The sequence below is a fragment of the Neovison vison genome, chromosome 2, assembly GCF_020171115.1.
Source record: "Neovison vison isolate M4711 chromosome 2, ASM_NN_V1, whole genome shotgun sequence".
Classification (NCBI taxonomy): Eukaryota; Metazoa; Chordata; class Mammalia; order Carnivora; family Mustelidae; genus Neogale; species Neogale vison.
The window spans coordinates 159,425,480-159,443,016 of NC_058092.1; the positions used below are offsets into that span (position 1 = coordinate 159,425,480).

The 17,537-nt window shown below is 49.4% G+C and overlaps 1 protein-coding gene across 5 annotated transcripts in view; it reads right to left on the bottom strand.

Moving 5' to 3' along the window:
• LOC122900622 (protocadherin-15-like) overlaps nt 1-17,537 on the bottom strand; it is a 213,162-nt gene that overhangs the window by 63,430 nt on the left and 132,195 nt on the right. For 3 of the 5 annotated variants that reach the window (XR_006383277.1, XR_006383275.1, XR_006383276.1), the window contains exon 6: nt 10,106-10,194. Coding sequence is in view for 1 of the 5 variants with exons in the window: in XM_044239391.1 (XP_044095326.1) it covers nt 10,177-10,194 (18 nt within the window). In the remaining 4 variants the exon portion in view is untranslated. Of the gene's footprint in view, nt 1-7,711; nt 10,195-17,537 lie in introns of those variants that run through there. The other 2 variants (XR_006383274.1, XM_044239391.1) reach the window with 2 other exon arrangements.

Here is a 17,537-nt window from a genome sequence, read left to right on the forward strand (position 1 = left end):
CAAGCCTTAGTGACAAAGAGAAAATCCTGAAAGCAGCCCGGGAAAAGAAGTCTGTAACATACAATGGTAAAAGTATTAGATTGGCAGCTGACTTATCCACAGAGACCTGGCAGGCCAGAAAGAGCTGGCATGATATTTTCAGAGCACTAAACGAGAAAAACATGCAGCCTAGAATACTATATCCAGCTAGGCTATCATTGAAAATAGAAGGAGAGATGAAAAGCTTCCAGGACAAACAAAAACTGAAAGAATTTACAAACACCAAACCAGCTCTACAGGAAATACTGAAAGGGGTCCTCTAAGCAAAGAGAGAGCCTACAAGTGGTAGATCAGAAAGGAACAGAGACAATGTACAGTAACAGTCACCTTACAGGCAATGCAATGGAACTAAATTCATATCTCTCAATAGTTACCCTGAATGTTAATGGGCTAAATGCCCCAATCAAAAGACTCAGGGTATCAGAATGGATAAAAAAACAAAACCCATCTATATGTTGCCTCCAAGAAACTGATTTTAAGCCCGAAGACACCTCCAGATTTAAAGTGAGGGGGTGGAAAAGAATTTACCATGCTAATGGACGTCAGAAGAAAGCAGGAGTGGCAATCCTTATATCAGATCAATTAGATTTTAAGCCAAAGACTATAACAAGAGATGAGGAAGGACACTATATCATACTCAAAGGGTCTGTCCAACAAAAAGATCTAACAATTTTAAATATCTATGCCCCCAACGTGGGAGCAGCCAACTATATAAACCAATTAATAACAAAATCAAAGAAACACATCAACAATAATACAATAATAGTAGGGGACTTTAACACTCCCCTCACTGAAATGGACAGATCATCCAAGCAAAAGATCAACAGGGAAATAAAGGCCTTAAATGATACACTGGATGAGATGGACATCACAGATATATTCAGAACATTTCATCCGAAAGCCACAGAATACACATTCTTCTCTAGTGCACATGGAACATTCTCCAGAATAGATCACATCCTCGGTCCTAAATCAGGACTCAACCGGTATCAAAAGATTGGGATCATTCCCTGCATATTTTCAGACCACAATGCTCTGAAGCTAGAACTCAACCACAAGAGGAAGTTTGGAAAGAACCCAAATACATGGAGACTAAACAGCATCCTTCTAAAGAATGAATGGGTCAACTGGGAAATTAAAGAAGAATTGAAAAAAATCATGGAAACAAATGATAATGAAAATACAACAGTTCAAAATCTGTGGGACATAACAAAGGCAGTCCTGAGAGGAAAATATATAGCGGTACAAGCTTTTCTCAAGAAACAAGAAAGGTCTCAGGTACACAACCTAACCCTACACCTAAAGGAGCTGGAGAAAGAACAAGAAAGAAACCCTAAGCCCAGCAGGAGAAGAGAAATCATAAAGATCAGAGCAGAAATCAATGAAATAGAAATCAAATAAACAACAGAACAAGTCAACGAAACTAGGAGCTGGTTCTTTGAAAGAATTAATAAAACTGATAAACCCCTGGCCAGACTTATCAAAAAGAAAAGAGAAAGGACCCAAATAAATAAAATCATGAATGAAAGAGGAGAGATCACAACTAACATCAAAGAAATACAAACTATTATAAGAACATACTATGAGCAACTCTACGCCAACAAATTTGACAATCTGGAAGAAATGGATGCATTCCTAGAAACATATAAACTACCAAAATTGAACCAGGAAGAAATAGAAAGCCTGAACAGACCCATAACCAGTAAGGAGATTGAAACAGTCATTAAAAATCTCCAAACAAACAAAAGCCCAGGGCCAGACGGCTTCCTGGGGGAATTCTACCAAACATTTAAAGAAGAACTAATTCCTATTCTCCTGAAACTGTTCTGAAAAATAGAAATGGAAGGAAAACTTCCAAACTCATTTTATGAGGCCAGCATCACCTTGATCCCAAAACCAGACAAGGATCCCATCAAAAAAGAGAGCTATAGACCAATATCCTTGATGAACACAGATGCAAAAATTCTCACCAAAATACTAGCCAATAGGATTCAACAGTACATTAAAAGGATTATTCACCACGACCAAGTGGGATTTATCCCAGGGCTGCAAGGTTGGTTCAACATCCACAAATCAGTCAAAGTGATACAACACATCAATAAAAGAAAGAACAAGAACCATATGATACTCTCAATAGATGCTGAAAAAGCATTTGACAAAGTACAGCATCCCTTCCTGATCAAAACCCTTCAAAGTGTAGGGATAGAGGGCACATACCTCAATATCATCAAAGCCATCTATGAAAAACCCACCGCAAATATCATTCACAATGGAGAAAAACTGAAAGCTTTTCCGCTAAGGTCAGGAACACGGCAGGGATGTCCATTATCACCACTGCTATTCAACATAGTACTAGAAGTCCTAGCCTCAGCAATCAGACAACAAAAGGAAATTAAAGGCATCCAAATCGGCAAAGAAGAAGTCAAATTATCACTCTTTGCAGATGATATGATACTCTATGTGGAAAACCCAAACGACTCCACTCCAAAACTGCTAGAACTTGCACAGGAATTCAGTAAAGTGTCAGGATATAAGATCAATGCACAGAAATCAGTTGCATTTCTCTACACCAACAACAAGACAGAAGAAAGAGAAATTAAGGAGTCAATCCCATTTACAATTGCACCCCAAACCATAAGATACCTAGGAATAAACCTAGCCAAAGAGGCTAAGAATCTATACTCAGAAAACTATAAAGTACTCATGAAAGAAATTGAGGAAGACACAAAGAAATGGAAAAATGTTCCATGCTCCTGGATTGGAAGAATAAATATTGTGAAAATGTCTATGCTACCTAAACCAATCTACACATTTTATGCAATTCCTATCAAAGTACCATCCATCTTTTTCAAAGAAATGGAACAAATAATTTTAAAATTCATATGGAACCAGAAAAGACCTCGAATAGCCAAAGGGATATGAAAAGCTCCTTTTTCTCCATCACTTGGCAAGCTCAGAGCTTGTTAACCTGAAAATCCCTGGGTTAAATTCAAATACATTTTCACCTCCTTTTCTTTGATTTAATAAAATCCATCCCCAAGTGTGAGGCCTGGTCTGATCTGTTTTCTGTCGAGTCATGGTCACCTTGTTCCATGAGCCCTGGTGGTGGGCCAGCCAGACCCAGGCCCTGCTGCCTGGCACAGTCAGAACGCAGCCTGCTAACAGCCACAGCCCAATACCTTCATTTACTGCTAAAAATCTCCAGCCAGGAGGAAGCAAGTACCATCCACTAAGAATCAAAAGCCTGCATTTTATTCTTTTAGGTTTGGGAACCATCAGAAAGTGATCTTAGTTGGATTCAGCTTGTCATAAACAGGGCAGTGGGGAGGTTTCAAAACTGAAAGTCACTCTGGGATCTTTAAGGTCTTGACAACAAAGACCCCTGCAGGGGACAAAACATCTTACAATCAGTTTTTCTCCTCCCTTCCTGTTGGCCATTTCATTTTTGCTATGTCTGATTTAATTTCCAAAGGGGTTGTTTACATTATAGTGTATCTTAGTGTTTAAAATCTACAAGCTGACATTTATGAATTATATAGAAGATGTAAGGAATAAGGAAAAGAAACCCGTACACATCCCAACCATTCTAAGAAATGCGGTATCATCCACATCTTTGGAGTTGTCTGTACATCCCTCCCCTGGTCTATCAGTCCTGTTCGCTATTCTCTGTGTTTACTTTATATTTTTACCAAAGTAAAAGCATCGCTAAATCATATTTTATTTTGTATAGTTTTGAAACTAGAACAAATGCAACCATCCTGCACAATTTTTCTGCAAGTCGCTTTTATCTCTTCCTCAGTAGCATGTCTAAGTAATGTACACTTACGACGTTTCACGATAGTTCACTGTAACTTGAGCATGATACTGCAGAGCACATACATCCTTCCACTCGACAGGACTGGGTTGGTCCCCATTTTTTATTACTACAAAATGGCAGGTTTTCTCTAGGTCTAGCAGCAGAATCAGTCTTTCAAAAGGCCTGTTCTCTTCAGCCTGGCCCAGGTCCTGGTGAAGCATTTTCAAAAGCGATGGCTCTAACTCACAGCCCTACCACAGTCAGAACCCATGGGCAGAGGCATGACATTATCACACAGGTAGCTTTCCCTGGTGTCAGCAAAACACTCCATACCCAAGACATTCTCAGAACTGAAGCTACTTTCTAGACAACACCGTGAATGTTGAGAAACTAGGGCTGTTGCATAGCAGTTCACTGCAAGCCTGGGAAGAATGTGAACTCATCTGGAAGTCCTTACCTACTTCCTCGGCTTTGTAAATTTTGAATAATCATTAATTTTATAAGTCCCTCTACCTGAAGTTAGTGAAGATTAATTGAAATAAAACATCTTAAGATGTTTTCAAAATGGACATGGCTAAAGAAGCACAAAAGAAGTTTGAGTTTCTTTTGTACTAGGGTGATGCAAGGAAAGAACATATTATGTGGGGAGACTGGAGCTGCACACAGAGGACAAAAGTTCCTGGAATTAACCAAAATTCCAAGGACAACTCCAGATTTTTCTTCGTTTTTATTTCTTTTTTTTTTTTTTTTTTTTTTTTCTGGAGATCTCAAGGGGAACAGGTATTCTCTGAGCTTCACGCAGGATGAAAGGCAAATTGACAAAGGTCTGTCTCTAGCATGGTGAGCGGGTAGCACAGGCCTGGGAGGGCGGAGGGATGACAGAGCTACAGGGCTAGCGGTGGAGAGGGGATGTGGTCCGGCTACTTGTGTCCCTTACCTGTCCTCAAGGGCCCTTTGTGACCAGACCACAGCTCTGTTATGTGGGCAGGGGGCTTGTGTCTGCATGGACACACCCAGGGCTCAGTTGCCAGAGGGCAGCAGTGCAATCAGTCACTAACTCTCAGGGTTCAGTTACCTGAGGGCAGCAGTGCGATTGGACATTAATGCTTTCTAGAGGGAAGAGATGGAGAATTATCTCTTCCCTCAGGAAATCCTTACTGATGGTTGGCTGAGCCCCAGTCCCACTCTCTGGGCAGTTAATGCCATCTTTGCCTTGAGTGTGGACTAGGGTTCTTTCTTTTCTTATTATCTTATTTCCAGCCTGATCTGTCCTCACCACGAGACAAGAAACACAGGAAGAGCAGGAAGGTAAGAAACCCTCGGCTCAGACCCAGCAGAGTGTAACTCGATCATCTTTTCTATTATTCTTTCCACTTTTCCGAGTCACTGGAGAGACTCCTGAAATGGCAAAGAATAGAATGGGTATTCTCAGGAGAGTGTAGACCACCATCCATCCAAGACAAGCCAGACCAGGCAAGGGTTAGAGGGACATGAGGATTTCTCTCTGAAGATCTCGGGCCAGAGTCCAGGTGTGGTGGAGGGGGTCTAGGGCAGCATCCCAAACACAGTGACGGGTGGCCAAGGACCGGAGGTTAAGAGCTGCCTCTCTAGCGGAAGTCAGGCCCCTGAACACTGGGTCATCTGCTGCTGGGGTGGGGGTCCCAGCCTCCCCGTGTTCTCTTATCTCAGTACCAAGTGGAGCCACAAAGAAGGAGCAACACAAGCAAGAAAAATCAGACCGTGAAAGGTGAAGTGTCCGCCACTCACCACTGCGTGCCCCAGTTACACTGTGCCCCCTGCTCTGAAGGCCCAGTCCCACTGTCTCAAGGACACCAGGGCCTGAGCCCATCCCTCAGGAAACAGAGCCCTGCGTGGGGGTTGGGGGCTCTGAGGAGGGAGAGGGAACCTGGAGGCTTCCCAGATTCTGCACCAGAACAAAGCCCTGAGGGGCTGGAAACTGGTATTCCCTAACCAGGCACCCCAGGGCCTAGACTGGGGGCGGGACCTCCCGCTGCCACTGTGGACAAGCTGTTCAACTCTGCTTAGATTCCTCTGGAGGCTGCTGTAGTCCTTCCTCCCCCAGCAAGGTCATGAATGTGGAAGCACTTTGGAAAAGACAAAGCAATCCCCATCATGAATCCTGTAGTCACCATGCAGGCATGTGGCCTTGGACAGTGCTGTTTGGGGCTCCCGAGTCCAATCCCCCAAAGGTCTCCCCTAATGGGACATTGTACCCAGCCACCCGTAAGATCCCTGGACCCTGTCTTCTGCTGTGACCCGGTCTCCTCTGTTTCCAGGTTTAGAGAATTTCTGAGCAATGTAGAAGAGGTTCAGGACCTGTTCTCCCTTCTGGAAAGGTAAAGAATCTGCCCCCTCCTCCCTTGGGTGGGCCTTCCTGGGTCTATGGTGTGACCCCTGGGCTGCAGGGAACAGCCTCTGGGGCTGTTTGCCGGGACTGGGAGTAGCCATGGGGACAGACTGTGACCAAAGCCCCGGGCTGAGGGACAGCAGGAACATTGTGATGTGGGTGTGGGGCGTGGAGGGCCGTGGGGACCGTTCCCGGACCCAACTGCTACAGTGGCAGCTCATGCCTCCTGTCTTCCACAGCTACCTGGAGAGGCGCTCTGACCAGGGGGGCTTTCACCAGTTCTTACGTCAAGCAGCCCCTGGGCAGGTGCGCTGAGGGGTGCCAGCTGGAGCCTGTCAGCCATGCAGGGAGCCTCTGCAAGATGCTGATCCCGCTGTGGCCCCATCACCTGCCCTAACTACACTGACGGGTCCCCTCGGCCTCTGGGCTCCACCCTGCCAGCAGGACCAATGACCTCCTCAATTTCCGATGCTTTACACTCCTCTCTGACTACTTCCTGGCTAGCAGAGCCTTTCCTCCCCCGGGATGGCCTTCCACAGCAGCCACTTGCTCTCCCCACCCCCTTCTCCTTCAGAGGCCTCCCCTCGGCCTCTGACAGCCTCCTTGGCCCCAGAGTGGCCAGACTCTCCTTTGACTCTCCCTCAGTGTGACTCAAGGGCACCCCTGCCGTGCCCCATCCCACAGAGCTCGGCTCCACACACACCTTGGTCAGCTGACAGGTCAGCTTCTCCTGTCCCAGCCATCTCGGGCCTGGGCCGCTCACACTGCCCCATTTCAGCCCTGTCCTGGTGGCAGGCAGCTGCCAATGCCTGGAACCTGTCCACCTCAACATGCTTGGAGTCCTGTCAAGTGCCTCTGTCCCATGACCCACCAGAAGCCTTGATCTGGGGAGACCCCACACACAGACAGGAAGAGACTAGGATCCCCCTCTTCCATCAACCCGGACGTCCAGAAGCTTCTGGAGAAATTCATTGGCAAGAGAAAAGAACTGAGGTCTTGGAGGGAGAAGGACAAGAAAGAAAGGTCCAAATACCAGTTGACCTCTTTCAGGAGAATGTTCAAGTCCCCAGGTGATGGGCAGGACACCATGGGCCGCCCATCCTTCTGGAGCATGAGGGGCAAAGCAAAACAGCTGCTTGGTCCTGAGAAGCCCCCACGTCCCAAGATTCCAAGGGACAATTTAGAGCAGAAATGCCTCCAGCTCTTCTGGGGCCTCCCCTTTCTGCACAGCGAGTCCCTTGTGGCCACTGTCAGGGTGACCGATCCCCCACTGGAGTTCCCGTCTGTCATATTCAGTGAGCTCTCTCATGCCTTGCCTCTCTAGATTCAGGGCAACGTGGCTCCATGCCTCTCCCTGACCCATGACGTAAAGGACCCTTTGGCCCAGCCCCAACCCTTGACCCTGAGATTGTCCCAGTCCCTGCCCCTTCCTCCATATCAGCCCCAACCCCTCCCTCTGTATCAGCCCATTCCCCAGCCCCTCCCTTTGACTCAGCCCCCCTCTGGACCAGCCCCTGCCCCAGCCCCTCCCTCTGACTCAGCCCAAGCCCCTCCCTCTGGATCAGTCCCAGCTCCCACCTCTAACTGAGCCCCAGATGCAGGCAGGCCTTACACCCTCTGTCCCAGTTGGAAGCTTGTCTCTGCCACCTGAGATGGGGAGGTATGAGGTGTCTTGCCCTGTAGCCCAGAAGACACCATCTTACACGCCAACTACTTTTGAAAACCTTGAATGTCACTTTCTGGAGAAGCAACCAGAAAGGGCCAAGGTATCCCCTGTGATGAAAAGATCTCAGCAAGTCTTTAGCCAAGATCCTCCTGACCTTCCGCAGGGTGGCCAGGCCCCCGAGGGCCATGGGTCAGTCTCTGTCCTTCCTGGAGAATTGATCGACTCTGAGCTCTAGGAGCAACCGGATTGGCACCTTTGGAAGAGGCTCATGAAGCAAGGAAGGGGCCCGTCCTGCAGGATCCAGCTATCCCTAGAGATACAGCCTCACCAAGAGTTCCAGAAGGTGCCCCAGGCACACAACTGGCACAGTCCCAAGGCCGAGTCTGAGTCTTCGAATGGAAGCTGCCAGGCCACACACAAGACTGAGTCCAGGTACCCAGGAAGGACCGTGCCAGGAAAAAGACTGGGCAATGATTCAAGGTCCAGTGCAGGGAGGATTCGGAAAGATCTACACAGGGGCTCAGCGAGCTCTCCATAGAAGGCTCCAGGAAGAAATCTTGGGGAGTCAGACACAGACATGAAGCCCTCCACAAGCAGTACAGACGAGAAGCGCCTAGAGAAGGACCTGAGAGCCCATTTCAAGAAGTTGGGGCAGTTCAGAGAGGGTCAGATGCCTTTGGTTGTTTATCCTTCCAGGCTTGATGCCCACCAGGCCTCGGACCTTCCCGGAAAGCCAAGCCCTCATGGGAAACCTGGAAAGCCAGTGCTTTCCAAGTGCTGGGAGCCCCTCCCACGACTTTTCCATCCTCAGTCCATATACTCAGCGGATGCTAGAAGCACATATCAAAAGGCTCAGGGTGAAGCACCGTTGTGGCCTCCCCCTCAAGGTTCTCAAGACTATAAACCTCTTCAAGTTGAAGAAGGTCTTCCTCCTCTCCCAGTCCTTCCCTTTCCGCTCAGCCACCTGCATACCCAAGGCTGGCTTGGGCACCAAGTTCGTGGGAAATCCTTCTCAGCCCTATCAAGGAGAGGTCATGAAAGAGTCTTACCCCACCTGGGGGGGGGTCCCCTTGGTGCTCCCCAGCCTACATGTGAGGAAATCCAGCAGGCTCTGGAAGGGACCTCACCTGGGGGTGGCCCTCTAGCTGGACAGGGGCCCAGGCCACCTTCTCGGACCTTCACATACAGCTTTGTGGGCAGAATCTGGCACAGTGAGACTGTCTCTAAAACTCTTATGAACAGAAACTTGGAGTCAAGTCCAAGTCCAGCAATGGTCACAAAGGAGCTAAGGAGGGTGAATGGGGGTCAGGCGTCACGGGACATGACCATGATAGAGCTCAACTTAGAGCCCCAGAATTTGAGTGCCAAATAAGAGCCTGGGGAGGTGGGGGAGTTCAAGGAGGCGCCTGCGTGGTAGTCACCTTAGAATCCTGTGTGCTGGCCAACAACTAAGGCCTCCGTGGCAAGCAGAGAAGATCAGAGTCTGCAGGGAAAAGTGACAGTCCCTTGCAACGTACAACGTTGGTCACCTGAGACCTCGAAGAGCCACACCTTGAGGCAAGGCGCAGGGGATTGGAGCCCCAGAAGTTGATGGAGTCAGAGAACTGGCCTCGTGAAGCCACCCCCACCGTGCGCCTTCAAGACTGTGAAACTGGGGTCTTCCTTCAAGACTGTGTAATGGAGAGTCTCCAAGAGTGTCAGTCCAACATGTTCCTCGCTGCTGTCATTTTGGCTTCTCAGGGATCTCTGTCTAGCTTCCAGAGCAGGTCCAGTGAAGACACATCTACTTCCGAGGTGCTGCACGGCCAAAGATCCCGTGGCCAGAGCCCCCACAGGCAGCTAGGACCCCTGGGACTGCAGCACCAATGTAAGAGCCTGAACACGTCATGTGTCCCTCGTGAGGAGAGAGAGAGCTCCAGGAAGTCCCCCTCGAGAGAGCCTGCCAAAGAGTTGTCAGAAATGAAGCTCCTCCAGATCAGTGAAATTGAGATGTCCAGTAGAGAGAGCAAGGAGTCAGGAGAGGCCTCGGGAAGCAAGGCCTGTGAGATCTTGCTGAGGGAGGAGGTGCCTCCAGAAAACTACTTCAGGAGAAGGATGACTGGAAGATTCCCTTCAAAAGGGCAAGGCTTCATCATCCCAGGGCCGGGGACAAGTCATGGGCAGGTCAGCCATGGACAGCGCTTCTGCGGAGGCTTAGGTGATCGTGAGGGATGTTGAGGAGAAAATGTTGCCTTACCAGGGATTCAGGTTCTCGGAGCTCGGCTGGTGCAAAAAGGATCTCCAGGCTTCGGCAGACCCCGATGTCTGCTACCACAGGGTTCTTTCCTACCAAGAGCAGAGGAGAGTCATGAGGGAGACTGCAAGTCCACAGGGCACCCCCAGGGGCCACAACTATACCAACAAGACCGAGTGGATCGAGTGGCCCTTCCCCATCAGGGTGCCAGAGTTCCCAAGCAGACCCTGCCAGAATGAGGTCCCTGGTGCTGGGCGGTCCCTTCAGGCCCCACCCTGCAGGCCCACTGCCCCAGGCGCTGCCTCCTTAAAAAAGACAGTTCACCTGGCCAACCAGTGTGTGCTTCTCATGCCTTTCCCAGCAGGACAACTTTCCTCCAAGAAAAAATGCAAACGGTGCAGAGAAAAACTTTTTTTTTTTCTCATGTTAGTACATCATCTATGGGCTAATGGTTTCTTCATACCACAGTTACTTAGCTTCCCCCCAACTTTTTTTTTTTCCCTCATGAGTGGTGCTGGCCTCTGTGTGTGCCCTGCTGCAGTGGGAGGGAAGGATCAGGGTCTGCTCTCCCTGAGGACCTGTTCTGGCTTCCAGAACGAATGGGGCCTTGGAGGACAGTTTATCTCGGGGTCCACCCCCTCTCCCTTCCTCCCTCTCCCTCAGTTTCCAAGACCCAGACCGGGACCTCGCTCTGCCCATCCTCTCCTGCTTTCCCTCCACCTGGAGCTTGTGTGGCTTTAGGGAGGGTTTGCCAAGGCAGAAATCCAGTGCAGGCTTTAGGAAGATGGAATCATAGGTCAGAGTGTGGCCCACAGTTGGGAGACACAAGGCTGGCCTTGAGAGCAGAGGTGAGAAATCCTGCCCCACCCCCCGCAGTCTCCTGCAGGGGAGTAGAGGAGGGCCACCCCAGGAGCCTTCTCACCTCAGGGAATCCCATCTTAGCTCCCTCAGCCCCTCTTCTCACACTCAGAGCTGCAAGGGACAAACTCGAACCCAGTGTTGAGGGTGTGTGTGGCCTGCCACAGAGATCCCCAGGGACCCGCATTCCCAGACCCAGGGCACGGAAGGAGCCTGCCCACCAGCACCCCCTTCCCCTCTTGGGGGATTGAGGGAATGTGGCTGTGGGCAGGGGTCCCTATACTTAGGGTGGGATGCCAGGAAGGAGGTCAAGTGACAGAGTGTGCGCATGCCTGATATGAGGACTGAAGACCCTTGGTGTCTCACTGCCACCTAAAGGCCCAGAGGGGAGAAGTTAGAGGCCCTGGGGCTGTCCCCGCAGGGTCTGCGCCTCACTGCAGCTGCCAATTCCAGGGGTGGGGGGGTTGAGGGAGTAGGGTGGGGGTTGTACAGAAGCCACCTGAGCTACCACACAGACTGCCAGGTGCCCAGAGGCAGCAAGGCCTTCAGGCAGAGAAGTTAATTTCTGCATAATTTGATAAGTTTGTAGGACTGGGGGCCCCAGACGTACTTGTGGTCTGTGACCTTTATGTACACGTGTGGCCCAAGGATGGCTCCCAGGGGACTGGTGGGGACTCAGGCCAAGGGACTGACCTGGCTCCTGGTCTTGGTTACCCTAGAGCCTGGAGGGGCAGGAGGCCCTCAGATGGGGCTTCTCCCATCCCTGGCTGGAAGGGATGTGTCCAGAAGGAGGGTGGAGTCTAGGAGAGCCCCGCACCTCCCACGTGTCTGCCCCCAGCCCAACATTGTCCTCCAGGGTCCCCCACACATCGCTCTGATGGAGACCCATACAGAGATCCAACACAGAGACCTCTGACGGACACCCACACAGAGACAGTGCACAGAGAACTCTAACAGAGACCTCTGACGGACACCCACACAGAGACTCCACAGAGAACCCTCAGCACAACCCTACACAGAGATCTCTGCCAGAGACTCACAGGGGCAGGGGCTAAGTTTCTGATTATCATGACACCATTACTTATGATCATCCATGTTGTAGACAGCAAGGCCTTCTCAGAAACACCCAGTGACCAAGTCCATCCCATACTGAGAGATATCTGGCAGCTGTTGCTGTTGGGCTGTGACAAACACCATGGCAAGGGCCATGAATGCCCTGGTGTGAACAGGGGAGTGGGGAGGGCGCCCTGAGGGCAGGCATCCAGCACACCGATTCCTATGATGGGAATCTCCCCTGGAAGCTTGTGTGCACAACACAACGGACCACGCCTCCCTCAGTGACAGAGGAGTTTTGCTACGCATCCTCGCAGTCCATTTCCGATGGTGTTTGGCCACTTATGTAACGAAAGACCATCGGTTTCCAAAACTTCATGAAATTTACATTAACTGAAAATTTTGTTTTCTAGACTCTATCTATTGGGGGGGAAGGGGCATGGGGGAGGAGTAAAGGAGGGAGGGAGAAGGACAAGCAGATTCCTCACTGAGCAGTGAGCCTGGAACCACCAGTTCTCAGGAACTGAGATCCTGACCTGAGTTGAAAGCGAGAGTTGGTGCCTTACTTGACTGAGCCAGCTGGGTGCTCCCGAGATTTTTGAACTAACTTTTGAAGTACTCAAGAGAGGAGAAAATACATTCCAAAGTATTCACAATATAGTAATGATGGTGATGTTCTGTGCTTGTGGAGGGTTTCCTCCTCATGAAGCCCTGAATCAGGACCTTGTCTTAGAGCACCTCGCTCACAACCCTAACTCCCTTCTTTAACCCCTACCCCCTAACTGCTCCTCTAACCACTTCCCCTAACCCCTCCTCCAACGACTTCTCTAACCCCTACTTTAGCCACGCCCCTAACCACTCCCACCTTCAAAGGAATCAGTCCATGTGACTGATGAAGAGCAGGAAAGTTTCTTGCTGTTGTCTACTTTGTAAAACAAGGTTGCTTCTTGCCACCTCTCTTCTGGATTATTTCACAGACATTAGACAAAGCTTTAGAAGAAAGTTCTCCCTCATCTAAGAGAGTGGATCTTCCCACGTTTTATCAGAAAACTTTCCTACAAACATTTCAGAAATGCCAATATAATACATAGTATTTTCTACAGATGAATAAAAGCAAAGATTTATCTCATTCATGTAAATGCTAAGAAAGCAAGACAGCAAATTAGTGATTGAAGTCTCCCACCTGAGGCTTAAACGCAGATGAGCAGAGACCTGCAGTGATCAGCTACAGAGAAGGATAATACACGTAAGCGACATCGACTTTGCAATCACGGGGTAAACAATGATGTGGGGCTTGAAGCACACAGAGAACTAAAGAAAAGGGCCCACCTGTGTTGAGATCTGACTGTTTCCAGGACACTAAATGTGATTTTTTTCCATAAGCAGGATCTAAAGAAATCCATGCCATGACCCTGTGTGTTAAAGTTAATCAGGCTGTTTTTTTTCGGAAAGAAAGAAAAACAGGTTGATGTCTGGAAAGTTTCTTGGCCAAAGTGTCATCACGGAGAGGCCTGCCCCTGAGACTGAGGGTGGGAGGTTTCTGGAACAATGTCCCCCACACTAGGGCACTTGCCGGGAGGAATGCACTTACTGACAGGAGGTTTTATCTATACATACTCCTTGGTTTTCCTACCAAATAGGACTGCTGAGTCATGGAAACACTAAGTAGGAATTCTCAGGGGAAACGCCAAGAAAGAAACATTGAGACTAGGGTGCTGAGTGACTGTCTGTCTTAGGTCAATCCTTCATCTGTCTCATGCCTTCAAACTACCCTTTGTCTCATGCCACAACTACCCATGTCAGCATGTGGAGGGTTTGGACAGATGGGCTTAGAAGCCCTACAAACTCTGACTAAAAGAAAGACCCCATGACAAGAGTTCACCAATGCCCAAGGGTTTAAAGGACAGCAGAGAGAGCCAAGATTCCACATCAGAAGAAGCTAGGGACATCTGGAGGAGAAAGGTACAGCTTAGTCCCTCACAGGCCTGCTTCACATGAAAAGAAAGGCAGAAAATTCTGGTACTCCTTCCCGTGAGCACTGAAAGACCATCCTTCCTTCATTCAAAACTTACCACCCCCCAAAAAAACAAATGAACAAACAAACGTAACATGCAGAAAGGCTGAGCCAGTGGCAGTGGTTTCTACCCCAACTATTCCTGAGTCAGTATTATGGTCTTGCAACACCTCACTTTTATGTTTAACTGTCTCTGCTCTGAATACGTACGTTTCAGAGAAAGTTCTTAAGTGAGCATTCAAGTGAAGTCATAGAAATGTTCTGTACTGAGATCAAGTGGGCATTTTAACAACTTATAATTATGATTCTAATGTAGGAAATGCTCCATACCTCCCAAGCTAAGCTTGTTAGGGGTCAGACAGATTCATGAATGTGTTCAGTCTCTATCAGATTTCTGTCCTGGGTTGTTTTACTTCTAAATGTTTATAGCTGCTTAAACAGTGATTTAGAAAGAAAATACTTTCACTACCTTTTTTCACTCTACAAACCCACTTCAAATATTGTGTAAATATTAAAAGATATAATTCTCTCATTCCGTTCTCATGTCTCGAAGACTTTTAGTTTGTGTTTTTGAGAACGCTGTGCACTGAAAGTGATGTAAATGTGCTTGGGTGTCCTGATACAAGGGTGGTGTTTTCCATTCAATGCCTGTTTCTTGAAGGCTCACTTAAGCCCAGAGGAGCTGTTCTGATGCTTCTGTGGGGGCTCTGCCTGTCCCATCACTGGGCCTACTTGCCCTGCTCTGTGTCGCCAATAGTTTACCGGACTCCTGGGAGTCTGTGTTCTGGGATCCTGCCTTCTCAGCTGGACCTACTGGGAGAGACCTGGAGACCACATGATCTGCCCACAGAGTCCTACTATGGCCCAGGGTAGTAACAGGGAAGATCAAGGGCCGAGAGAATGCTCAGCACTGCTTCCCTGGGCTCCCTGCCCCCACCCTCTTGCCAGGGCAGCACCCCACCTCAGCTCTGGGCCACCCACTCCCAGGACAGAGTGGTGACTGCTACAAACTAGGGTTGTAAGAGCCTTCTGCCCACATGTGACATACATGTCATCTTAGTGAGGCAGTGACAAACCAGGGAAGAAAACAGTAACTGTTAAGTAGCTCTAATGCAGAGTTCGACTGTCCTGCAGTGTCCGTGCTTACATCTTTGACTCTTCATGGACTTCCACTCTTTCCATGCAAAACTGAAGGGACAGTGACACCCTGGCTAGCCCCCACCATGGAGGAGGGAAAGGGTGCTTGTGATTTATAGACTGAGGGGAAAGCACAGGAATCCCATGGACAATGATTTGTGGAACCAGGCCAGGTAGGAAGAAGTAAAAGAAGGAACAAAAACAGAAAGATGCAGTGTCCTTTTCTTTCGGAGAGTAACAGATGCACAGAGTCTGAAAGGTGGCCAGGAGCTGGGATCCAGGGCCCTGTGGACACCACAGAACCCTAAGCCTCAGCAGAATGCACAAATCTCAGTCCCACATCACCATTCATGAACTGAAATGTCTCCTCTCTGTCAGTTTCAGGTGATGAAAGACTGTTTATATATTTTGGAACTGTCCAGGGCAGCACCAGAGACTTGGTTCTCTATATGAGAAGGAAAGTAAGGTTGAAAATGAGAATACAGGGTGAAGACTGATTGTAAATTGCTAGCATTTCCTCTCTCCCTGATGACTCAACATCACCAGGCAGAGGCTGTGAGCCCCCTCCTCGGCCCACCAGGCTGGTCAGGCTGGCTCCTGTCACAAGGTCCCCATCTCACCTTCCCCTGTCTGTAACCCAGGGACTCCAAACGTAACAGTGAAATCGCCTCAAGTCTTTGTGGCCATCCCAACCTGAAATACAGGGAGCTGCCCAGGGGTTCTCAGTGGTTCAGGTCTGCACCTGCTGGATAAGGTCACCTCCTTGGCCCACATGCCATGTGGCCACCAGCAAGGAGTGCCGGTTGTGCCACCTGCCCTAGCACCTGTGAGTGTAACAAGTCCGGTCATTTCTTAGCTTTCCTGTGTGTGACTTCCACAACAGTGCTGGAATGTTTCTTAAACATTAAACACAAAACACCTTAAACATTAAACACCCCACAAGAAGGACTAACTTCCCCCACTCACAACACAGTGGTATTGGCAGAAAACAGAATCTTCATTACAAATACATGTGGTCCGGGAAAGCTAAGCGACTCACTAAACCAGACTTCTAGAAGGTGTCCTGCATCCTAGATGCCTGATGAACTCAGAGAGCCCGTTTCCTGCACAGTGGATCACAACAGCTCATTTCCTCTCTGCCCCAAATCCTTGCTTCCCTGCTCATGACTGACCCTGTTCTCATGACCATCAGCCAGGGCTTGTGACTAGTCAATTCCGATTGCGTAAAATACACTAGAAGGAGGACCTTGCAAATGATGGAGACAGAAAAAGTCATACTTCTGCCACAGTCTCTTAAAACACCAAGAAACTTCTTAAAACTTGAATCAGAAGATGTCAGGATACCTAAAAATGCAGTAAATACGTTCTTTACAAGATTCCAATGACTGATGGGTGAGAAAACATACCAGACACCAAGTGCAAGGGGCCAGAGCCAGGCTCTCAGGGCTGCAGGCCAGGAACCAGCACCACCAGATTGGGAGCCCCAGAGCCTGGTGTCCACAGCGAAATGCAGTAGGTGCACTGGTCCGAAGTCAGGGAGTGCTCCCTGGAGGAGGAGGCAGTGGATGCGGGGTTTCCACAGCACAAAGTTTAGACCAAGGCCACCAGAGCAGGGATGACATGGGCAGGGCACACCTGCAGGGAAGAAACCGAGCTGGAAGGAGGACACAGGGGGCTGGCAGGCTGCCCACAGGACACGGGAGGATGTTTAGGACACGGGCTGGCCAGGGGACAAACCTGCAAACCAGGTAAGGACATCGCACTGTGAGGGGTACTGAGTGTCCGAGTCAGAAGGGCGATGCAGTCCCCAGACAAGGAGAAACCAGGGAGGCTTCAGGATGCAGACCAGCATCTGATCCAGTGGGATGACCCAGCAGGGCATGGTTGAGGGAGGGGAATGGGGCTGCTGTGAACCTGGCCTGGGAATCTATCTTTACAAGAATGTATCTGAAATGGAGCTAATTAGTGATCAGAACTGAGTGAAATGGAGTGAGACCAGTTCTTGAAAAGTTGCAAAGTGGTTTGCCTCCTGGTGTCCAGACTGGCTTTTGTCGTTGTTGGGTTTCCCTTCTTTTCCAACTAGTTGCTGTGACGTTAACATCTGGCAGAGTTCCAGTGACTAGCTGGGCATGGGTGGGGGCCACGTGAAACAGGGTCCCCATCTTCTCGTGTGGATGCAGCTCACCCAGGGATCCCAGGGGGAGGGTCTGCACCCTGAGAGACTCACGTGGATCCTGAGTCCTTGACCTTCCACAGGCTGAGGTCAGAGAGAGGACTGTCCTTCCTTCCTCTGGAGGGGGTGCCCTGGAGAGGGCCCTGAGAGGGGGCCTGTGGACCTGTCCCTTCTTTGCCAGTGGCCTCCCTGCTGCACTT